Consider the following 25,038-nt stretch of genomic DNA (forward strand, 5'->3'; position numbering starts at 1 on the left):
CCGTGAGTTTGAGCCCCGCGTCAGGCTCTGGGCTGATGGCTCAGAGCCTGGAGCCTGCTTCTGATTCTGTGTCTCCCTCTCTCTCTGCCCCTCCCCCGTTCATGCTCTGTCTCTCTCTGTCTCAAAAATAAATAAAATGTTAAAAAAAAAAAATTTTTTTTAATTTCTCTCTCTGCCCCTCCCCCGTTCATGCTCTGTCTCTCTCTGTCTCAAAAATAAATAAAACGTTAAAAAAAATTTTTTTTTTTTTTTTAATTTCAAACGCACCTTATGGTACCTTGTACTGATGACATTCGTGCTGACCCACAATATCCAATAAATCTCAGTTGGAAGAGAGAAGAAAATCTGAATTGCCTTTTCATGACAATTAAATATTAGCTACTAGATGACTGAATTTCCATGACACAACAGCCCTTTCCTCACCCTTCTCTGGGGCTGAGGTCCTGATGCGGAATAAGTCAAGTCAGCCAAAACTGAGTTTCAAACATGATTTATTACAAGTAGATAGTAGACACTGAGTATGATAAGGTAAGTGGAACTTCAAACGGTAAAGGGAAAACAAAAAATCAAGGGTATGCCCAACAATAAATTTCACAATCAGAACCGTAACGCCAGGCAATCATCAGGAGGGGGGAGAGGGGACTCACTAGGGAATAGCGTGAGATAGGAGCATCCTTCTCGTGTTGTTATCCATAGTTGGGATTCAAGGGAGAGGACCCCCACAGATTCAGACCACACCGAATGGCCAGCACAGTGTAATAATGTTCAAACACTCCTGCCAGCCAAGTACCCCAACAATCAAGTTCTATTTAAATCACACTCCCAGGTCTTTTTTCAGTCATAGTGAAATCGTGGGAATATTGAGAGGAACAGAAAGCAAATGGATTGGTCATAGCCCTTGAAGAAGCTGGTGGTCTATGTATGGATTAGTCCACACTGGGGGGACTATTTTCCTGCATTGTCTTCTTTATCCAGTCAATGTAGTTCTTTACTCGTGTGTAGATTCCATAGGTTCCACACTGAGGGCCCCAGGACACCAGACCAGCTACATAGAATTTGGGGGTCTCTACACTGGGGATCTGTACAGCAAAAGCTCCGCCACTGTCCCCTTCACAGCTATCAACACCCTTCTGTCCTCCAGCACAGATCATGTTATTAGTGAAAACGAAGGCATTTATATCCAGTTTAAGATTTTCCCCTTTCACCTCCCGGCACCTTTCTAAGGGAGCAATGGGTAACTTTGCTCCTCTGAGCTGGCGCACATGATCTTTTTTCTCCGTTCGGCCCCAGCCTGAGATCAGTCCCAGGTCTCCCACTGAGGGATTGTATTCTGAGGAGGTACCTGGCAGGCAGATAGGGGAGACAGTGGGTCCCATTTTCACGGGCTCTTTCAGCTGCACAAGTGCAATGTCATTGTCAAAATTCTTCCGTGACTCTGGGTCATCCAACAATTCCCAACCCGGATGAATAATCACACGCTCAGCAGTAAGCATCTTGGTTTTTGTCAGATCTGAGCGGAGTACTGAGGTGGACCCAACGTACATTCCTGGGTTATGGTTTCTCTCCACGACGTGGGCGGCTGTCAGCACCCAGTACTCATCGATGAGAGCCCCACCAGCCCGTGGGTCTGAAAAGAAGACTTGCCAGGGGAAATTTTGAATATCTGCAACAGATCCTCCAAATATCCTCTGTCTTCCTACAAAGGGCTTACTGGGAACACCACAGACTAGGAAAGAACAAGAACAAGGTGGAGAGGGAATAAGAAATAAATTATTGGCCTCCTACAGATCCTCCAACTACTCAAAAACTTGCCGGGCTTCACAATTCTCTAGCACAATAGGGCCAACCCTCCATTTGGTCAACCATCTGAGTATCTGACTCATCCTGAATGTAATCACCAAACATCTCACTTTTCCAAAGCCAGGCAGGCTCGTGGGAGAGAGTCTGGTGTGTAAACTGAGGAGTCCAAATGAGCTAGTGCCTCACACTATGAAAACAGCCCTCTAGAGGTACACTTCATCCTAGGTTCAGCACATGGGGACAGCGGCCCAACTGGAGGCAGTGCTGGGAAATTCTTTCCTCATACAGATGATGGAGGAGGCAAGCGTTCTACCTCCTTCTGACGCCCAGACCAAATGCTTATCGCCTTCTGTACCGAAGTCCTAACTGCAGCCGAGGCCCTCCTAGTAATCCATGGAGGTAGGGCAAAGAGAGGGTTCTCTTCTTTCATCACTCATTTCAATTCTCCATTGATTCCAGGCCTGAATATTTTGCCATTACCGAATGCAACTACCACTGAATTTTATTCCAGACCAAGTCAGTTTACCTAAATCCCTCAGTAGTCAGCCTGAGTGGACTCTGAGTTGAGCATAATATCAGGCTTTGGACTCAGACAGACCTGGGTTCAAAGTCTACTGCTGCCTGTTACTAACTCTGTGACCTTGTATTCAGTTCACTCATCTCTGAAACGGAACTAGTAACACCTCAAAGGGTTGTTGCAAGGCCTGGAATGAGATAATAAATGCGATTAATTAGCTCAGTCCCTAGCTCTCAATAACACTGTTGTTACTACAGGATCATCAGTATTGTTCTGGCTTTGCCTGAAAGCCTTCTTCTATTCAACTCTGATCTGTCTGCAATTCTTCCTTTCTTTTATTCCTCTATACCGTGTTGCCATATAGACTTTTACATAATAACTGAGCTATTTAGCTGGTCTTGTTTCTGCATGTGGAATCCTCACTCTCAATTTTCGGGCCCTGTTTTTAGCAATTCTTTATCCCCTTATTGCATCTACTTTACCGAATCTAACTGGCCCTCCCTCTGCCACCAACTGTCACTGGCTGATTTTCTATTTCCTGTCAGTTGGCCTGAGTCAGGGCGGTGGAGGAATTCCCCAAGGCCCTGGCGGGCCCACAGCCCAGTGTTATCTCCACCTCCCTGGGCTAGACCCAGAGTGTTAAGTCCTTTCCCAAAAAGACTGCAGCTACTTTCAGAGAGTGGGCCCCCTCACCTCCACCTATGTCTGTGGTCTCTCCCCAACCCTGAGCCCTGATTACCTGGAACACATTTTGGCAGCTCGGTGCCCAGCAACTCATTCACCCAGCTCCCGTTGCCAGCACAGTGATACTCCCCTGGAATAGCACAAGGGACACAGGACACACTCACCACCACATCTTCTCTCTTCCATCCCCCCCTTCCATTCAGAGCCTCCGCAACTCTGGCATTTGAGGAGGGAATCGAATCAAATCAACTAGAACAGAATGTTGAGAACACCCTTGAAACAATCCTTCTGTCCTCTATTCTGCCAAAGGAGGGAAAGGAAGAGTCCCCAAAGCAGAAAGAGGGTTACGGTAGAGATTGGAAAAATGCTTCCAGTGGGAAAATAAATTCAATTAAAAGCAACAAAGTGGTACATATTATGTCTTAACCCATCTTTCATCTAGTACTGCCAAGTCCCCTCCATCAAGAAAGCCAGGCATTTGGGGGCGCCTGGGTGGCTCAGTCGGTTGAGCATCTGACTCTTGATTTTGGCTCAGGTCATGATCTCACAGTTCATGAGTGTGAGCCCCTCATCAGGCGCTGCACTGACAATACAGAGCCTGCTTCAAATTCTCTCTCTCCCTTTCTCTCTCTCTGCCCCTCCCCTGCTGTGCTCTCCCTCTTTCAAAATAAATAAATACATAAACATTAAATATATATATATATATTTACATATATGTATGTATATACATATACATATGTATATGTATATATACATATACGTGTGTGTATATATATATAATATGTGTGTGTGTGTGTATATATATATATACATTTTTTTTTTAAGCAGTCATTTGGTATGGTGACTTGACACTGGAAGCATTACTCCCGTAGGTTCTACATTAAATAATTGGCCAAAAGCTGGATAACCACATGAATATGGATATCATAGGGGGAATTCCTGCCACAGTTGTGAAACCGAGCTAGGTGACCTCTTTGATTCTCTACAGATGATCCTATATCCCCATAGGAAAACTGCATCACTAGACCAAGCCAAGAGAATAAATAAAGTCCATCCCATCTCCTTCATTTCTCTCCAAATTCTCTCCAACCCAGAAAGAGTGCGCTATTCACTCTCCAACTCTCACTCTTTCTCCTCTTTTCCCTAGTCAAAGAAACCTACCACTTTCTTCATTTTCCATGTAGTAATATGGCTCCTCACAAGTATAGCGAATGACAGAACCAAATAAAGTATCTTCTGGATCTTCGACTGTACCATGCTGAATGGGTTCAGGAATTCCACAGTCCACAGCTATCAGAGGAAGGCAGGAGAGTGATGGTCAGGAAAGCCACTTCCTTCCAGAAGGAGTCATTGGAGCCAGTTCCATCCTCCAAGCCATGTTCCTCACTCCTTCCCCACCCGCACATCCATAAGGACACCTGGGCTGAATCTCCCCAGATCACTGAGTCCTGCCAAATCAGATAGCCCCTTGAAAGCTATAAGGAGTTGTAGCTTCTCAGTGGTTGGTGGAGGCCCCTGAAGAAGCCAGGAATGGACCTCATTGGTGCTACTAAGTCTACCAACCCCACAGCCTCTTTCTTTGAAAGAAGCCTGCTAATCTGGCCAGTCTAGGACCAGAACTGGGCTGGCAATTAATTGGCTGGCTTCTCTTCAAAAAATCCAACCCACTCTCTCACAAGCCTAAGAGGAAAACATGAAGTTGAATCTTGATGAACCCATCTTTCAATTCCCTTGGAAAGGAAAAAAAAAAAAAAAAAGTCCCATTTTAAAGAGATACATACGTTGACATTTCAGTTTGGAATTACTCCACTTTCCATCACTTTGACAAGTAGAATAGAAAGATCTCGAGCCAACACTTCCCTGGAGAATAATACACATCACCATTAATTTATAAGGAGAGATATGAGAACCCAAAATCAAGAATGGAATCTATCTCTGGCCTTGGATCAATGAGGAGTCCTGACCATAAGAAGTTTGGGGACATCTTATCTTAGCAGAATGACCCAAAGCACCCAGGAGTGGAGGCTAAAAGACAACTTTGTCCCAACATATCAGAATCCCTTCCTCAAGAAGACTGAAAGCAGAAGGAGAATGTCAATCTGGCCAAGGAGCTCCATGACTTACAAGGAAGGACTAAAGATCCTGCAGTATTCTGTTTATGGAAAAGGAGTTATACCTTGCTCAAACAAGGACATTCAGTAAACCATCAGATAATTCCAGTATGCTCATCCTGACTTAGAGATTAGGGAGAAGCCCCTAAGTTTGTACTTTACCTGTACGACTTCAAACCCTTCCAGGCAGGTTATCCTCACCACATCTTTGAACACATATTTTGCTTTCTCAGGCTCCCAAACAGAATTGTCAGTGACGTCTTTGGGACAAGGGATTGCTTGGAAAGAACAGGGGGAATCAAATTACCAAATAGTTGGAGAATCTCTATTCCATTTACATCACCTTCACACTTTCTAAAATCATTCAGTCATCCTTAGTTCTGATGCTTAACATTCCAATGTAGATGTCTAAAACAATATGGCCTTACCTACTCCAAAAAGAGTCATTAAGGCAGTTTCATCCTCCCAGCTGTGTTAGTACATACTAACAAACCACCCCACGTTGTACATACTAACCACTCCACATCATCTGCACCCACAAGCCCAGTTGAAGGATTCCTAGAGGTCCAGGCATTTCTAATGACCACTGACAGGTTTAGATCTTGCTGAAGAAGTGACGTATCTCAGGTGAACTATCCATACAACAATCTACCTGTTTGGATTTTACATTGTCCGGGGACTTTGGTAGCACCAAAGACCAACTTATAGGTTACTCACGATCTCCATGGTAACGAAGTTTCCAGCCCCTTTTTTGCTCTGTTTGGTCAGTTTGGAAGATGATATTAAGAGCATTGCTCCTGGTTTCAATATTTAGTGGCCCAGGGAATCCATTACCACAGTAAGGACCAAATTTCTTGTCTCTTGCAACAAACTGAAAAGAAACAAAATGGTGAAATCAGAAGAGAGAAAGAACTAAAAGATACAGGTAGGTAAAATGGAGGGGACAGAAGTAAAGAAAGTAATAAAAGTAACATAAAATAAGAAGGAGAAGAAGAAAAGAAGGGGCAGAAGGAAAGACAATTTGTCTTTGGGGAGAAATTGATCTGTGTGAGTTGGGAGGAAAACTAATCATTCATCACTCACAACTAAACTATCAGGGCAATGGCCCCCTGAATCAGCTGGTTCCACATCAAAATCTTCTCTCCGCACAGTCACGACCACTTGGTATCCCTCCTCCAAGAGGACCTGATATTCACACCTTGAATTCTCTGGGTATGGATTGGGATAATTGGGACTTGTGATCTCCCCAATCAGTGCCGTGAATACATCCCCACTGCAATTGACTATGGGAGAAACAGAGAAAAGGGCAATCAAATATAAGATCAAGGAAAGGAGTTCCTGCTCCATTCCGTGACTCTTCTCATGAACTTACCATCCCTAACTGGAGCCCCCATGCCACAATTACATACCCCATGCAAATCAGTAGAGATACCCAATGCCTACTCAGTTTCCATCACACTGCATATGATAAAGCCTTTCATGGATATGAACAGCCCCAGGTAGACTCTTTACAGGCATCTATTTCTCCTCTCCAATTCATTAACTTGACCCTGTAGGCTTGTCTTCCTCCACTCTTGGGGCTCCTCCACAGCTTATGGGTAACTAAAGATAGGTGCCAAAGCAAGGCTGAGGCTAGTCAAAATTAGAAAGGCCAACAAAGATCTAACTGAAGCCTCAAACCATTCCAAACCCCAGGGAACATGCACCCCTCTTGATGCCAAGCTCACCTCCACAATTCTTCATATCATCATGGAGGAAGTATTCTGGAGGGCAGGAGCAGTAATAACCACCCATGAAGTTGTTGCAGAAGTGGCTACAAGGGGCATTGGCAAAGTCTGTGCACTCGTTTACATCTAGAAAAAGCAGAGAAAGACTGAGGTCAAGGACAGAGACTTAGAAGGAAGAATGAGTTTAAACCCAACCCTACAAGGGTAAGAAAGGGTAGGAACAGCCTGTTACTTAAATAAATGAGGGAATCACCTTTCAGGATGGTATTATTCTGTGTTACTCTCCTGAAATATGATTCGAGAGTTGTGCCCTGCCATTGCACAGCTATAAAGGAGCTCTCAATGCCAGAGACCGTTGGCCTTTCTCACAGAGCATTTCAGCTCCAGAGACAACACTCTATAGGCTCAACATGATGAAATGTCTACTTCAGGGAGGAGCAATTAGTACACTTATCACTTTATAGGATTTGGGCACTTGCGTTAAATCTAAACAACAGTTCAGCCTTATGAGATGTTCTAACTTCACTTTAACCTGGAGTTAGGTACAGAAGCACCCAGAATTTGAAGGTTTGTTTGCCATTGGATGGGTTTGAATACCACGCATTCTTCATGTGACTCTTGGCAAGTTACTTAACTTTCCTAGTCTTCTCTTTCCTTATCTTTAAGTGGAGATCATAATACCCACCTTGAAGAGTTGAGGTGAAGCTTAAGTTAATATAGGTAAAATTCCTGGATTTTAAAATTCCTGGGTTTTAAAATCCCAGTTTATAGTGGTTCTCAATAAATCACTATTTATTACCTATTTTTACCATTATCATCATCACCCCTAAGATACCACGTGTTTGAATTTCACAAAGGCAATTCCTGGAAAGACAGACCCAAATCAAGTCAACACCTCTTAAGAGTTACAAACAGGATCCTTACTTGCTGAATTGCTGTTTGTTCTCCTTCTAATCTTTTAGCTGGACCCATGAGGCACATAAAGAGGGGTGAGCCTTACCTACAGCGACATAGTAGGCAGCAAACCCAGTGAAACGTTCTTCATTGGAGAAGTCTGACTTAAAGATCACCCGGAGTTTATGGTACGGGATTTGGAACTCTTCCACGATGGGAGAGTTGGGACTCTTGCTGGTCCTCTGCCCACAGAGTTTCCCTTCTTCAAAGTCTCCTGACATTATCTAAGAGAAGAATCAAAAGGAAGCTGAGAAAGGGTAATATTTTGGCATGGAGGTCAGAAAAGGGGACAGAGGGAATAGAACATTCCACCACCACCCCCAGCCCTATCCTTTATGCGCTTATTATAATATACCTGCACTGAGTCATATGCGCAGTTCTCCGACAGCTCTATGTCCAGATGGGTGAAGTAGAGGTGGACCCCATACCCTTCAGGAACTTCTATATCCCAAGATTTCTCTACCTCATTGGGGTATGCCTGAGGATAGTTAGGGGACAGGATCTCCCCATACATAGTAGGCTCGGTGTAAACGGATGCCAAAAGGGAAAACAAGAAGACGCACCTGAAAGAAAAGACATACGGAGACGTGGGTGACCCAGGTACTGGCAGACTAGTGAAGTGCTCTAGCATTTGTCATGGGCAGAAGGGAGGGGAAAGGAAGAGGGCAAGAGCACATGGAGAATCTCGTTGGAATAAAGCAAAAAGGCCTAGGCTGAACCAAAACCTGGGCTTCAGAGCCGAGCTGTCTTCTTGAGAAGATAAAGGGAATAGAGCCCCATGTACGTACATCTCTGTAGACTCGTGATCACTTACCGCATCTCTGGCAATTTGTTCATCCCTGGTGAACGGCGGTACGCCTCTTGGTCCTGGCTCTCTGCGCCTCTGGACTTTGGAGCAAAGGGGTGGCAGGCCCGGCTATATTTGTCTAACAAACACAGGCACCTTCTTTGGTGGTGGGGTCACCTGGGGTTCAGTGTCACCTTCGTGACAATAACACACAAGCTAAACAAAGCCGCACACTGATCGCTGCATGAGGCCTGTCCTCTCCCCGCCTCCCTGGTTCTACTTCAATTCATTTTCTAGACTAAAACTAGAGCTAATCCTTCTCCCATTGCTTCTCAGGATCTTCTCCCAGTTTTTCTCCAAAAGAATAAGCACTTTCTCCCAATTTTCTTCCTTCCCTGTTGCCCTCCTTCACCCCTACTCCCCACCCCTGCCCCCTCTCTATCAGCCTCTCTCCTGCCCTCACAAAACAATATCCCCGTTTCCACTCAGGCTTTCAGGCGTCTTTCCCCATCATGACTATCCATCTAAGACATTTCTCCCTCCTCTTTTGGCAAAGATCGCCCTTATCACTTCACGCCAGCTCTCTTTACTATGTTTACTGTCGCACATATTTCTCTTGGTGCTCCCGATGACCACTGATGGAGGAAAGAGCTTCTTTTACTAGGGGAAGGCAGTGACCTTAGGAGAAGTGGTCTGACACAGGGTTGGGTGGGAAATGAGAAGAAGGGCAGCTGAATGACCAGAAACACAAAAGGAAGGAAAGGTATTCCCTCAATTTCCTATGTTAATTTTCCAGGGTTTGGGTTTGTTTGTTTGTTTGTTTTCCCTTTACTAAAAAGAGGAGATCTCTTTCCAAAGTTAAGAGGCTTGCCAAAAATGTTTCTAACCCTAAAAACAGTGGTAAGTAGTGGGGTGGCGGTGGGGGGAGGGGGGGCCAACCTAAGAGAAATAGGTTGCCTCTCTTCTGCCTTCTTTTATTCTGCTCCTTCCAGCACCCCCCCATCTTTGCCCGCAACCTTCCTATGTGAAGTTTTCTGCCTTTCTTTTTTCTTCCATCAAAGCTCTGCTCTTCCGTTTTTAAGGTTTTTACCTTCAGCAGCTGATGGGAGCAAGTGGGTCAGTCCCCTCTCTCGTGCCAGCAGGCATGCTGGGCGACCCTGCCGACTCGCAGGGAGAGCAGCTCAGGGCCTGGACGCTCCCTCTGCAGGAACCTCTGCCGGCCTCCCTGTCCTGGTTCTGTTCATATGATTCTCTACCCCAGTGTGCATGTCTGAAATTCCCTGATCTAAACAAATGGGGGGCTGGGAGACCAGGACATAGGGAAAGGGTAACTCAGCCTTGATCTTGGAGCTCCCTCTGCTTTTGAAACAAGAACTGCATACTCGGGTCAGGACTGAGGTCCCTGCATCTGGGGCTCCAGGGGGAGAAAGGAGGAGAGGGAAATTCCACCGATTGCCCAACGTTCTTTTTCAGCCAAAGGGTGTGTTAACAGAGTTTTCACAGAAGTCAGGTGACTTGTAGGAAAAGGAGGGGATTAATATGGTGGGGGAAAAGCCAAACCCAGAAGGTCCAACCCTCCAACTGTGTATGAATCATGACTTAAGGGAGAGTACTTACCAAAAATGCCTCTCATCGCTGCCCTTAAAGCAAATTTAATGGTTAGATAATGACTTAGACCTAGACCCGAGCTGGTGTGGGATGATGCTCTTCCTCTTCCTAAAATCCCCGCCAAGCATCGAAATCCTATCCACCAATCAAGCCTCAGTTCAGATACAGTCCAGTCTCTTATCCATAACCCTTGGGTCCCAACAGGTTTCAAAATTCAGAATTTTACAGATTTTAGAAAGGCAGTGCAGGACATGGCCCCAATGTTAGGTAATACCTTCTCCCCCCCACTCCCCTCGAGGGGCTGAGACAATGCTCCATTATCAAACATTAATATTTCTGCAGCTAAACATATTGATCTTCACAGTAAGCGGAATAACTAAAATTATATAATTTGGTTATAATTAAATATGATATTTATACATTCCTTATAGTTAGAAATTACCTTACATCGGTTCAGGTCAGGTGTTGCCACCAAAGAGGTTTTGGTGTCAAACTTGAAAACAAGCAAACAAACAAACAACAACAACACACACACACACACACACACACACACACACACACAAACACAAAAAGGCTTTTGTAATTCAAAGTTGCAGCTAAGGGACCAAGGGACGGGCGGGGCTGTACGATTCCTCCACAAAGCCTTCCCTGATCTCTCACCTCCTCTTTGTGTCCCTTTTTACTTCCTACCCCTATTTGGTAACTGCATTCCAGTGAATCTACACCTTATCGAAGGAAGATGCTCCCTTCTTTTACACACCACTAGGAATAAACGCTTGCCAGTTAAACTGTGATATATCATTGATTATAAGATGAATCTTGATTTCAGGAGCATTCAAATGTTGGGGGAAACCACGTGCCTTGAAATCGATTGCACTGGGCCTGGAATCAAAGGACAGGTCCAGGACCGGTTCATTACCTAACTTCTCAGCTTCTTCAAGTATAAAACAGAGAGAGATAACATCAATTCTGCCTACCTTACATGGCTGTCAGAAGACTCTAATGAAACAGTGAAAGAGGGGCGCCTGGGTGGCTCAGTCGGTTAAGCGTCCAACTTCAGCTCAGGTCATGATCTCACGGTCATGATCTGTGCTGACGGTTCAGAGCCCGAAGCCTGCTTCACAGCATGCATCAGCACACGGCGAGAAAAAGAGAGCATCTTACCAAATTGTCCAGGATTCCTTCCCCTTTTCCTTCTGAATTCAACACTCACCAGAAAAGTTAGTGACTCTCTCCTACTCTTCCGTGTTTTGACTTCTCCTTTTCAATTTTGCCATCCAACTAGATTATTTTATTTTCCCCTCTAAATCTCAAGACACATGTGAGGACATCTCTGGGCCCTGCTACCTTCCCTGGGTCAGCAAGAGGTCAAGCCAAGGACTCTTACAGTGACAGGGGACATGTTACATAATCTGCTCAGTATCCTGGGGAGTCATAAAAATGATGGTGCTTATCGCCATCCTCAGGGCCATCTGAACCCCAGCTGAGGTGACAATGCTAATATACAAACCACAAATTTAGAACCTTCCGTGTTAATATTAAGTGTAACTAACACACATGGGTATAAACATGAAAAGGACATTTTATCTTGATTGATTGATTGATTGATTCAAGTGGAGTTTTAAGTTTATTTATTTTTGAGAAAGAGAGAGGGAGGGAGGGGCAGAGAGAGAGAGAGGCAGACAGAGAATTCGAGGGAGGCTCCACACAGTCAGTACAGAGCCCAACATGGGGCTTAATCTCGCTAACCATGAGATCATGACCTGGGCCGAAATCAAGACTCAAATGCTTCATCGACTGAGCTACCCAAGCAGCACAAACATGAGAAGTATATTTTAGGTTATAAGCACTAGCGCTACTCAGAATCCTAACTATCATATTATCATATTCACAATGTTAGGGTCTCTGAGGGGCTGAATAATACCATCCCTCTTTCCATTCCAAGTTCTAGAGAGATGCAGAAATAAAACAAAAGCAGCAAACGGAGCCCAAAGTAATATCTCTAATAGCAATAAATGCCAAGATCGAGCAAGTAGCCTAGCGTAAAAGCCAAATAGTGGCTAACTGACTGCCAGAGTTAGAATTACCCTTCTAGGGGAGCCTGGGTGGCTCAGGCAGTTAAGCATCCGACTCTTGGTTTTGGCTCACGTCGTGATCTCACGGTTGGTGGATTCAAGTTCCACACTGGGCTGTGCGCTGACAGTGTGGAACCCACCTGGGATTCTCTCTCTCTCTCTGCCCCTCCCTCCCCCCAAAATAAATAAGCTTTAAAAAAAAAAAAAAAGAATTACCCTTCTAGACACAGACAATGCTAGTCCAGGGAAGGCCTTCTCAAATAGAGAATACGTGCTCCCCTTGGACAGCTCACTCCCAAGAGGAAGAAGAGCCAAGGTAAGGACATGCCCACATATTCTTTCTGCCTTTACCAGGTAGATAAATCACTCTATCTCCCCAGAGCTGTGAGTGATGGAATGGAGTGGCCACAAGAGTCATATCACGGAGCTCTCTCCATCGGGAAAGATCTATCAGAGGTAGTACAAATATTTCCCCCAACACTCCCAAGGCTTTTCTTCTTTAACCTGTTAGATTTGACAATTAAGCATACAATGAGCTAGGCAGACTACCTGGGAGAAAAGGCTCAGCAATCTAATGAGGGCTCCATTCGGCCAAGGCCAACCACTGCTCCCCTTTTGTGTCCTCCAACACCACTGGCCCCAGAAGCCCCCCCAAATGATTCTGAACAATCCATTAACGTTAAGTATATTCCGCACCCAAGGTTGGAAATTCACCTATTCCATTCCCATCCCAGATTACACCCAGCCTTGTCAGCCAAGACAGCTATCAGAGCTCTGCAATGGGATTAAATGACGGTATTAAGAAATTCCAACAATAGAAATTCTTGTCCTGACAGCCCGCGCCGTATGCCTCTCTACTCGAGGCCCCGCTCTGGGTGTAGACCTCTGCGTGCCTGCTGGCCTGCGGGGAGCCCAGGGCCTGGGTTCCCTGTGGGACAAGTGCTGACAGGAGAACGTGGCGTTGCTCTGAGGCACAACCGTCAGGGACTACGCCCAGATGAACGAGCTGCCGCCGCACCTCGGGCCCCAGGCCTGTGGTGCTCCGCTTCTCTTGCAAGCAGATCGTGCATCAGGAGAATGCCAAGAACAAAGAGATCCGAAATTCCCTGAGTACTTCCCACTCAGTGGCCGTAGCTGGTTCGAGCCCAACTTCACGCTGAGAAGTGCCAGGGGAACAGCGCGCAGGCGCACCCCTTCTTCGCCTTCCTGCGGTAGGCTCTGCCTGCCCTTAGTGACGACGCCACTGCGTGCACGACCCACCCCAAGTTCATCACCTGGTCTCCAGTGTGCCCACCGACGTCACCTGGAACCTCGAGAAGTTCCTGGTAGGCCCAGACGGTGTGCCTATGCGCAGGGACAGCTGCTGCTTTCTAACCATCCACATGAAGCCTGACATCGAAGCCCTGCTGTGCCTAGGGCGCCCCCTACCCCTGCTGCTTGGCAGTCACAGCGCGGCCCTCTGGGGATTTCATCAAGGATGGTGTTTTCTCGAAATCTGCGTGGAGGAACACCTGATGTCCAGGAAAATCTCCTGAGATGGGCGCTTCTTGTCCATCCCAGCATCCGCTCTCCAAACCAAGGCTCCTCACTAGTATAGTGTCGGGTGTCATCAGAGAGGAAGAAAGAAAGAAAGAAAGAAAGAAAGAAAGAAAGAAAGAAAGAAAGAAAGAAAGAAAGAAAAAGAAAGAGAAAGGAAGGAAAAAAGAAAGAAAGAAAGAAAGAAAGAAAGAAAGAAAGAAAGAAGAAAGAGAAAGGAAGGAAAAGAGAAAGAAAGAAAGAAAGAAAGAAGAAAGAGAAAGGAAGGAAAAGAGAAAGAAAGAAAGAAAGAAGAAAGAGAAAGGAAGGAAAAGAGAAAGAAAGAAAGAAGAAAGAGAAAGGAAGGAAAAGAGAAAGAAAGAAAGAAAGAAAGAAGAAAGAGAAAGGAAGGCAAAGAGAAAGAAAGAAAGAAGAAAGAGAAAGGAAGGAAAAAAGAAAGAGAAGAAAGAGAAAGGAAGGAAAAGAGAAAGAAGAAAGAAAGAAAGAAAGAAAGAAGAAAGGAAGGAAAAGAGAAAGAAAGAAAGAAAGAGAAAGAAAGAAAGAAGAAAGAAAAAGGAAGGAGAAAGAAAGAAAGAAAGAAAGAAAGAAAGAAAGAAAGAAAGAAAGAGAAAGGAAGGAAGAAAAAGGAAGGAAAGGAAAGGAAAGGAAAGGAGGAAGGAATTCCAACAATAAAATGCCAACAATAAAGAGGTGTTGCCAATATGAACAACTATTTTAAAACCTCTCATTATCAAACTCCAAAATTAAAGTCCAAATCTCATTGCAAAAGAAATCCCAAAGGCACTGAAGCCCAAAGTTCTTAAGTTAAACTCATGAAACCATCAGTCCCAATTTGTGTTCGGTTGAGTCTCAACTATGGGGTTTCCATACCTGAGTGGTGGTGTGGCTCCTTGAGTGGCTGCAGCCTGAGCCACAATGATTTAGTTCCTGCAAAATCCCAGAGACTGTGCAGATAGCTCTGAGGCATACCTTTCCTGAGCCCAGTTTTGGAAAGTCCAAAGAGTTCATGAGACACAAGCATATCGTAACACTAGCCCCCCCACCACAAAATTTCTAAAACAAGCCATCCCCAGACCCCAAAGAAGACATCCCAGGAAAAATTAAAATCATATTTCCAAAACCCAGTACTTCATGTTACCAAAGACTGAAGAAGAAATTCAGTAGCATCTGAGGGAAAGAGAAAATCTTAGTTTTTGATCTCACCTTAATGCCCCTTGCTTTATGCCAACTGTTCAGAATCCATATCTTGTGAACTTAAACACAACTGAAAGACATCATCTAGGAAAAGGCTAATCTGGGCATTCTACATTTACCATATGGGGGTCCTTCTATATGACACATTTCCCTTCCATTTCCCGCCTTGGTCCCAAGCCTCTGGCACCCAGGGCTGCATTGATAGGTGAGCTTTGCCTACAATCCAGCCTCCACGATGTACAGGACAGATGGTTTCCAACATATGCCTCCGTGGCTTTTGCCGCTTTTATGGAATCTCTCAGGGCTGAAAAGCCTTCCCACTAAGGAAGGCTTTCTCTTCGTCCCCATGTTTGTTTCAGCTGCAAAAAAGACCCCCAGTAGATTGTGGAAACTGAGGTTCATTGTGAAGGTTCAGAAGCCTGTGCACCTTGGGAAGGACCAATACCTCTGCCAGATACCCTACCACCAGTTTTTCTTCCACTTTTTAATGTCAATAATAGATTATGGTGACTTCACAAATTAGGGCACAGGCAATGCCAGAAAAGCCTACCTACCATAAAGATGTCACCTTGAGGGGGTGCCTGAGTGGCTTAGTCGGTTGAATGTCTGGCTTTGGCTCAGGTCATGATCTCACAGTCTGTGGGTTCGAGGCCCGCATCGGGCTCTGTGCTGACAGCTCGGAGCCTGGAGCCTGCTTCGAATTCTGTGTCTCACTCTGTCTCTGTTCCTCCCCAACTCATGCTCTGTCTCTCTCTCTCTGTCTCCCTCCAAAAATAAATGTTTATTTATTTTTTGAGAGAGAGAGACAGAGAGAGAGAGAGAGAGAGAGAGAGACAGAGCACAAGCTGGGGAGGGGCAGAGAGAGAGACAGACAGAATCCAAAGCAGGCTCCTGGTTCCAAGCTGTCAGCACAGAGCCCCATACTGGGCTCAAACTCCCCTAACCACAAGATCATGACCTGAGCCAAAGTCGGATGCTTAACCGACTGAGCCACCCGGTCGCCCCAGAACTATTTTTTTAAGTTTTTATTTATTTATTTTGAGAGAAAGAGAGAGTGCATGCATAGGAGTGGGGGTGGGGGGCCAGAGAGAGAGTGAGAGAGAGAGAGAGAGAGAGAGGGAATACCAAGCAAGTTGTGGGACTTGATCTCAAGTTTTGTGAGATTGTGACCTGAGCTGAAATCAAGAGTCGGACGCTTAACTGACTAAGCCACCCAGACACCTAGACATGTCTTTATGAAAGGCAAGCTCAGCCTGACTGAGGGAGGATACCCAGACCTGATCCTTATGCCACCCAAAGTTTTCTTTCTTCACTGGGGCCAGTGCTGACTTATCCACCAAATGTGTTGCTGCCATTGTAAACCAACAGCTTTAGTACAATTAGGATAAAGATTTTGAACCCAAAAGTGTTGGGCTCGCCAGACTAGTGCTAATTGAGTAGTAGGAACTTCTCAATGTAATTTGGTCTGAGTATGCCATGAGGCTTCTCATAATCTTCTGGGTCCTAAGACAAAGTCAGATTTAGAAGGTGGATGAATCCACCAAGTCACTTGGCTAAAGTAGCATCTCTGGGAGATACCCATTGGGTTTTTTGAGTTTTGGTTTTTTTGGGTTAGGCCATTCCATCTACAAAAACATGGTCTGTGAATACATGGGATATTTTGGCGTGTCGGACAAGCTGTCACTTGTACCCAAGCTCCCACTGTGCCCAGGAACCTTTCTTAATAAATTATCATCTAAGTTTATAGAGACACAATGGTCAATCTGTTGAGTGTCATACATAATGCAGGTTAAACTTGAGTTAGGAAGTCTTTTTTGAAAGACTTTTCCTAATAAAAGTCCTTTATAATATATATATCCTAAAAATCAAGCGTCAGAAGCTAAAGGAACATTACAGTGTGTCCAAGAGGTCATGAATATGTTATCTAAGTTATCATCATAGTAAAGTACTAGGGTAGTATTTGAAGTTACATTAGTTAAATCCGCAGGTAACCATGATATTTCATCAGGATGTAATAAAGGAGGAGGTGAAAGCAAACAGGTAGGTTTACTATATTCTAACATTACAAACTGAAAAAGAAAGAAGAGTAGAATACAGGTCTCGTCTCAAATCTTGGGACAAGCTGATGTCATCTATTTCTTATCCTGGTCTGGCATCCATTGCTTAGTTAGAGCCGAGTGTCAGAGACAAGAGTTGAAGTTCACTCTGGTGAAGGGACCTTTTTAAAGGAGAAATGTGGATGTCTGCATTTAGACCTTTTAACATAACAGCACAGGGTTATTCAGTAATACTTGATAAGGTCCCTTCCAGTAAGGTTGTAATGACTCTTTTATTTGATGTCTTTTCTAATAAACAAGATCCCCAGGTTGGTCTTTGAAATCTTCGTCTCCTAGGAGCTCACTGTAAAAGAAACTGTGAACAAAATTTTCACTTTGTTTAAGGGCTATAATGAAGCCTTGATAGTAATGGCAATAATATTAATAAGGTTGGTTCATACATTCCTTCATCTAACCTCATAGGCCATGCAATTGTTATGACTTCAAAAGGGGATAATCGATGTTTTTGAAAGGTAGTACATCTCTAACCTGGAAGTACAGTAAAACCTTGGTTTGTGAGTATAACTCGTCCCAGAAGCATGCTTGTAATCCATAGCATTTCTGTATCAAAGTGAATTTCCCCATAAGAAATAATGGAAACTCAGATGATTCGTTCCACAATCCAAAAATATTCATATAAAATGATTACAACACTGTAATATGATACAAAATAACAAAGAAAATACAAAATATAAAGAAAATAAATTAACCTGCACTTATCTTTGAAAACCTTCAAAGGCTGGAGTGAAGGAGACAAGAGAGAGGAGGGTTATTGTGTTGGACAACTTTCACTATCGCTAACAGAATCCCTGCTATCTATTGGCTCAATGGAATCTTTTCCCACATGGCAGCTGTTGTATACACTCACCCGGATGTTGACTACAGGACAGTATTAATAAACTCTTGGCATATACTGTCCTTAGTGTAACTAGCAATAAGGCAGCAGAGGAAAGGGTCTATATCTGCAGGCAGCCTGACCTGGAAAAAGCAAAGCATTCCTAAACTTACTCTTGTATGGAAAAGCAAAAGACTGTCATAGGGGCTTTGCAATAGCAAAAAATACACTAGTGCCAGCTGTGAGTACCTTCCAACGTTCTGAAAAATCACGGATTTCTGACAAACACTATGGCCTGAGACCAAGCATCCGAGCATGGGAGACGATCACCCACAACTCCTCAGCAAATTAGAGAGAGAGAAAGAAAACTAATGGCGCAGTTGTGATCATGTGACATTCAGCATCATGTACTACTCATATTGCAAGACATCATTCATTTATCAAGTTAAAATTTTTTAGAAATGTTTGCTCGTCTTGCAAAACACTCGCAGAACAAGTTACTTGCAATCCAAGGTTTTACTATACTAGTAGGAGAGGTTTTGGCCATGGAAATTTAAATCGTTCTGAAAATTTTGCCAAATGAATCTTAATGGTACCATTTTTTCTTTCCACCAATCCTAGGGATTGCAGATGATAAGCACAATGGAAATGTTATCGGCCAAACATTACAAATGGTTTTAATTTTTGTCCAGTAAAATAGGAACCTTGATCATGATGTAGTTCAGAGGAATTCCCCAAACAGGAATTATCCTTTCTAAATAATTTGCCTACCGTTAATGCCATAGCTCTCTTCTGTAAGGAAAAGATGAAAACCAATGTGAAAATCATAGCCAAAACATACTTATATCCTTAAGATGGTGGCATCTGGACAAAATCCAACTGCCATACCTCAAATGGTCCTTTGGGAAGTGAGAGATGTCTTTGTGATCTATGTAATGACTTTCCAGAATTGTGTATTGGGCAAATGGTACAGCGGGCATACATTTGATAGGTTCCATAAACATTATTTACTCCATAAAATCATTTTTCCAGATCTCCAATGAGTCAATTAACAAATATGTGAAAGTAAAAGTATTTGTACTCCGATAGGAACACTAGTTTTTTGTTAGGCCCAACCCGTACCTGAGTGATAGGGTTGAATTTTCTCCCTTTGAGTCCATAAAAGCAGATCTTTTAATAAATTAATATCAAGGAACAATGAGCATTCTTGATGCTGGACAAAATTTGTATCTAGAGATACTCACTTAGCAGTTACATCAGCCAAATGATTTCCTTTTCTTCTATGGTATCAAATCTAGAATGCCCAGGTATCTAAATAATGGCAAGTTGTGGTAGTTGTATCACACCTAATCACTTTGCAACCTGCTTTCCACTTTTTATAGGTTGTCCTGAGGACGTTAAAAATCCTTGTTGTTTCCATAACATTCCAAAGTCATATGCTACTCCAAAGGCATAGTGACTGTCAGTATAGATATTTGTTATTTGATTTTTAGTCAGTTGACAAGCTCAAGTAAGTGCAATTAATTCAGATTGTGAAGATTTTATTTGGGGTAAATAAGAACTTTCAATTATATCTGTTAAAGAAGTAATTGCATATCTAAGTTAGTAATGTCCTTGATCCTCTTTATGATCATCTGTAAATTCCATAAACCAAATTAAGTCAGCATTATCAATGGGGTCTCATGTAAGTCATTTCTAGGAATAAGAAGATAATGAAATACAGTCATGACCAAGATCTTTTGGTCTTTTTTTTTTTTTTGGTAGTTTTATACTTTTATTTGACAAGCAGCAATTAGTTCTCATCCACATTAACTGTCTGCAGATTTTTGAAAGTGGTGACAGGTACATAAGTCACCAACATATAGAGCTTGTTTGGTGATTCTTCATCCTCATTACGTTTTCTGGACAACTGCATACGGATACAGTTTGGAACATTCCTTTGCTGAGCCTGGTGTCAATGCGCACATCTGGAGTTCCCATTCTCCTTCATGGCAAATTTCCAGATCATTTTGTATGTCTGAGAGGCACACTTCTTGAAACCCACTCCATGGATGTGCTTGTGAACGTTGATGTGTATTCTCTGGTCACTACCTCGTTGGTGGCAGAACAGACCTTCTTCTCAGCACCCTTCTTTTCAGGAGCCATTCTGCTAAGCCCTGGTTGGAAACCCATGATCAAGGTCTTTGTGTAGATCTGGAAGTAAAGTTGCAGGGTTAAAGTTACTTTGTCAAGCTAGAATACTATTAGGTATGGAGAGTAATACTACTTTTTAAGAAGCTGACTTACAGCATAATGTTAAGATGAGAGTATAGAAGAGATACAACTGAATGTGGAATATAGTTAAGAGGAGCCCATTATTTCCTCAGTGGCCTTGCATGTGAGTGTGGTTGCCTAAATTGCTCTCATACAAGGTGGAAGTCCTTTAGTCACCAAACCAAGTTGTTGGCTATAATATCCTATAGGTCAATGTTGATCACTATGCTTCTGAGTTAATACACTTAGAGCATTCCCTTTGTTTTCATGTCCCAAAATGAAGAAAATGGGGTCATAATTGGGGTGTCCTAGGGCAGGACCTTGAGTTAATATGGACTTTAATACATCTACAGGAATACTGAAGAAGGAGCTACACAAATCTATCACTATGAAAAGTAATGCTTATTGATTGGAATCAAGGAGAGCAAAGTATGTGGATTTGGGACCACTGGATGTCAGGGCACCACAGTATTATTTCTAGCTTTCAGGTCTTGAACAAATCTCCAAACTTTTCAATAGATGTGTTACAAGGGCTAGTACAAGGAATTATGAGTCCCCTTTTCAGGAACATGTAGGTGGCTATTGTGCATTCAGGAGCTGTTCAGCTTTATTTTTTTTTTTTATTTTCTTTTAAGTTTATTTATTTTGATAGAGAGAGTGAGTAGGGGAGGGGCAGGGAGAGAGAGAATTCCAAGCAGGCTCCATACTGTCAGCACGGCACCTGATCCTGGGCTCGAACTCAGGAACCATTAGATTATAATCTGAGCTGACACCAAGAGTCAGACGTTCAACCAACTGAGCCACCCAGGCGCCCCTGGGAGCTGTTCAGCTTTAGAGCATGATTTCGCATCTTCTTTAGGCTTTAGTTTTAGTATAAAATCTGGACAATTCTCTTGGGAGAGAAGAATACAGTGGACCAAAGTGTACTATTTATGAGTGCACTTCTAGGAGGCTGTGAAACACACTGAGGTATCCGGTGTTTCCCCATTGGTAGCCTAAAACTGCCGTGAGGGCTCCAAGCACCAGATGATCAATCCTTACTTGTGCATCCCCAGACAAGCCAGACTTTATTTACTATGTGAAGAAGATGAAATTCCCAATGGGACTGCTTCTCATCTTGAGGAATAACCTCAGATACTTCCATTAGGTTCTCGGTCACCTGAGAACGCCTTTTGGCTAGAAGGAGCAAGTATCCCCTATCTTCAGAGCTAAATAATTCAATCTCTCATTTTCTGACTCGTTGGTATTATCCAGTCTTTAAGGTTTTATTGCCAGATCAAAGCCAAATATGAATTAGCCAACCCAAGTTTTACTCCCTTGTCCAGAGGTTTCCTACCTGGAAAATCTTACCAGTACAAATAAAATCAGTCTAAAACCAGCTTGAATAAAAGTCAGGACTGTCAACTTAAAATAAGGAGATCTGCATACCAGAACTCACTGATCCACTCAAAGGTTGCTGAAAAGCCAGAGGTATACAAAGGGCCCATGCTGGTACCAAGTGCCAGGTTCCAGAAGACCTCAGGTGGCCTCAGGTGGATTTCTCTGATGTCCTGCCAACTAAGCCAAGAAATGTCCATGCAATTTGACTAGAAAGAATTCTAATATGATTTTAAAAAGAGAGAGAGAGAGAGTTTTATTCTAGCACAGATCAGGACAGCTGCCCAGGAAACACGATATTCACAGGGAAGAAAGTACTCCAGGGAATGAACAGTTTTTACAGAGTTAAATACTTTTTTACATAAAAGTATGACAATCAGTGGGATGCCTGGGTGGCTCAGTCGGTTAAGCATCTGACATCAGCTCGGGTCATGATCTCACTATCTGTGAGTTCGAGCCCCATGTTGGGCTCTGTGCTGACAGCTCAAAGCCTGGAGCCTGCTTCAGATTCTGTGTCTCCCTCTCTCTGCTCCTTCCCTGCTTGAGGCTCTCTCTCTCTCAAAAATAAATAAACATTAAAAAAATTTTTTTTTCATCTGTCCATCAGTATGTCAGAGGTGAATTCTTTTTTTTTTTTTTTAATTTTTTTTAACGTTTATTTATTTTTGAGACAGAGAGAGACAGAGCATGAACGGGGGAGGGTCAGAGAGAGGGAGACACAGAATCCGAAACAGGCTCCAGGCTCTGAGCTGTCAGCACAGAGCCCGACGTGGGGCTCGAACTCACGGACCGCAAGATCATGACTTGAGCTGAAATCGGCTGCTTAACCGACTGAGCCACCCAGGTGCCCCAGAGGTGAATTCTTTCAAAAGATTAGATTAATATGTAGGTAGAAATCACTAGTTTTAACTTCATGAAATAAAGGGAATTGGAGTATTGATCAATATCTTAAGTGTTATGCCCAGAATTCGTGATCCCCAAAGACCACCAGAGAGCCGAGTCAGATGCAAAAGCAAAAGAGCCTTTATTTGAGCTAGCTTGAGCTCAATCCCCTACCTGCACCGACGCAGCGGTGAGATACCGGGGAGAGAGAGCGAGTTTCAAAAGCACAAAGGTTTTATTGGGGCCTAGGGGCAGTTGGTGAGGTAATGGCTGTGGCCTCAGCAGATTGGCTGGGGAGGCTGGGGAAGGGTCGGGAGTCCTGTTAGGCAGGTCGCCAGCGTGTTTTGATTGGGAAGTTTGAAAGGGTGAGCGGGAGGTTACTCAAGGGGAGGAGGCATGGTCAAGGTGAAGAACACAGAACAAGATGAAGTCAGCGGGCGTAGGCCCGCCCTTTCATTCCCCCCTTGCCATGTAGCTTACGGACCCAATCATGGGACCGGCTGCATTTATGGTGACAAGGGGAACAGAGTTTGGAGGTTTATGCAAAGTTCTGGGAACCAAGTGTCCCTGGGGTGGCTCTGGGAGGTCTGATTAAATATTGTCCCTGAGCTGGTGTCTATGATCTGCCAGGTGATGTTTTGGGGGGCGTGGGGACTCCCGGCAGCATGAGCAATGACAAGCAGAGTTAACAGAGTTACCAATATTAGGTGGGTCAAATGTGCTGTAGCTTGAGCTTGAGCAGGTTGTGTTGGTCCCAAATGACAGCCCATTGCGTGACGAAGTCCTTCCAGATCGTGGAGGGGTCCGCTGGCCGAACGTGGGTGTGATGGACCCAGGTCGCGATGCCATCTACTTTGAGAGCGGTGGGGGTTGTCAGCACCACGATGTAGGGTCCCTTCCAGCGCCTCTTGACGCCGGTGGTGCCACTTGACGTAGACCCAGTCTCCCAGCCTGTACTGATGAGGTGTTGGGGTCGGGCCAGCCTCGTAGATGGCACGGAGGCACGGCCAAATGTCCTCGTGCGCCCTCTGGAGCCCTCTCAAGGAAAGAAAAAGTTCTTGATCTTTAAACTCAGCAAGAAGTTCAGCTCGAAGGTTGGGAATAATAAGGGGTGGCCTGCCAAACATGATCTCATAGGGAGTAAAACCCAAGGTGTAAGGAGTGTTCTTAACCCGATAAAGAGCATACGGTAGGAGAGTCACCCAGTCCCCGCCAGTCTCCATGGTTAATTTGGTAAGGGTCTCTTTTAGGGTTCTATTTATTCTTTCTACCTGTCCTGAGCTCTGGGGCCTATAAGCACAATGTAATTTCCAGTTTGCCCCCACCACCTTGGCTACTGCCTGCGTTACCTGCGAGATAAAAGCTGGTCCATTGTCTGATCTTATCATGGCAGGAAAACCATACCTGGGTAAGATGTCTTCTAGTAGCTTCTTAGCCACCGTCTGAGCCGTTTCATGCTTGGTTGGGTATGCCTCCACCCAGCCAGAGAAGGTGTCTGTAAATACTAAAAGATATTTATAACCATACTTTCCTGGTTTGACTTTAGTGAAGTCGACTTCCCATTGGGCTCCCGGTCCGGTGCCTCTGAGCCTGGTTCCTTTTTTATTTGATGTGGCTCTCGCGTTGGTGAGTTGGCAGGTCTTGCAGGCAGATACAACTTGCTCTAATATTGAGACTTTGAGCCGGTCTGGCAGCACGAGCTCCTTGTTAGGTGTATACCACCATCCCTTTATCTCCTGGGCCATGGGGAGTTTCTTGATCCACTCCAACTCCTCCTGGGAGTATTTGGGCTGGTCTGGTAAAACTGGGTCTCCCAAGTCCGGTAGTTGTTAAGCCGTTTTCTAGCTCCCAGCATCAGCGCCTTGGTGAGGGCTACGAGCTCTGCTCGCTGGGCTGACGTTCCGGAGGGTAGAGCTTCCACCCATACGGTGTCCGTTTCGGTGACCACCGCTGCACCCGCATACCTGTGTCCGTCTCGCACAAAGCTGCTGCCATCAGTGAACCAAGTAGCCTCAGCATCGGGGAGGGGCCGGTCGGTCAGGTCCGTCCGGAATCCATGTACTTGTTCCAGGATTCCCGCACAGTCATGTAGTGGAGCACCTAGGTCAGGGTTGGGCAGCAGGGTTGCAAGATTGAGGGCTGTACTGGGGTGGAACCGCACTCTTGGAGAGTTGTGTAGGAGGTTCTGGTAATGAGTCATACGTGTATTGCTCATCCATCTATCAGGAGGCTGTTTCAGGACCCCTTCAATGGCGTGTGGAGTCGTGATCCAGATCTCCTGTCCTAGGGTCAGTTTGTCTGCGTCCTTGACTAGGAGTGCTGTCGCCGCAATAATTCTTAGGCATGGCGGCCAGCTGGCAGCCACTGGGTCTAGTTTCTTGGAGAGGTAAGCCACCAGGCGGTTCCAGGGGCCTAAGGCTTGAGTTAGAACCCCTTTTGTTATTCCCTTATGTTCGTCTACAAAGAGGTGGAAGGGCTTCGTAATGTCTGGTAGGCCCAGGGCTGGGGCACTTAGGAGGGCCTTTTTTAACTGATTAAAGGCAGTTTCTTCTTTTTCAGCCCATTTAAATGTTTTCCCCTCTTTGGTAGCTTCATATAGGGG

General features: G+C 44.5%; 1 protein-coding gene, 1 long non-coding RNA gene and 1 pseudogene across 5 annotated transcripts; 1 reads left to right on the forward strand and 2 right to left on the reverse strand.

The window, feature by feature from the left end:
- Nucleotides 1-474: 474 nt before the first annotated feature.
- On the reverse strand, nt 475-9,840 carry C1S (complement C1s). 2 transcript variants are annotated; one of them, XM_019464640.2, is made up of 12 exons: nt 9,671-9,840; nt 8,608-8,719; nt 8,149-8,356; nt 7,840-8,017; nt 6,840-6,965; nt 6,196-6,395; nt 5,830-5,983; nt 5,275-5,390; nt 4,783-4,861; nt 4,163-4,291; nt 3,057-3,131; nt 475-1,726 (listed from the first exon to the last, which is right to left on the reverse strand). In XM_019464640.2, the coding sequence occupies exons 2-12, from the start codon at nt 8,628-8,630 to the stop codon at nt 927-929; spliced, it is 2,088 nt and encodes a 695-aa protein (XP_019320185.2). In that variant the 5' UTR covers nt 8,631-8,719; nt 9,671-9,840; the 3' UTR covers nt 475-926. The 2 variants fall into 2 exon arrangements, with proteins under 2 accessions (XP_019320185.2, XP_019320186.2); XM_019464641.2 differs by having other exon boundaries at nt 8,608-8,774.
- Nucleotides 9,841-13,052: 3,212 nt separating this feature from the next.
- On the forward strand, nt 13,053-13,798 carry LOC109276166 (glutathione peroxidase 1-like; annotated as a pseudogene).
- Nucleotides 13,799-19,448: 5,650 nt separating this feature from the next.
- On the reverse strand, nt 19,449-23,334 carry LOC128774973 (uncharacterized). Of its 3 annotated transcripts, XR_008419557.1 has the most exons (3): nt 23,135-23,334; nt 19,697-20,117; nt 19,449-19,619 (listed from the first exon to the last, which is right to left on the reverse strand). It is a non-coding gene; the product is annotated as an uncharacterized LOC128774973 (long non-coding RNA). The 3 variants fall into 3 exon arrangements; XR_008419555.1 differs by lacking the exon at nt 19,449-19,619 and having other exon boundaries at nt 19,662-20,117; XR_008419556.1 differs by lacking the exons at nt 19,449-19,619; nt 23,135-23,334 and adding an exon at nt 22,611-22,633 and having other exon boundaries at nt 19,662-20,117.
- Nucleotides 23,335-25,038: the final 1,704 nt, after the last annotated feature.

The sequence above is a fragment of the Panthera pardus genome, unplaced genomic scaffold (assembly GCF_024362965.1).
Source record: "Panthera pardus isolate Hobbes unplaced genomic scaffold, ASM2436296v1 HiC_scaffold_6, whole genome shotgun sequence".
NCBI classification, from domain to species: Eukaryota; Metazoa; Chordata; class Mammalia; order Carnivora; family Felidae; genus Panthera; species Panthera pardus.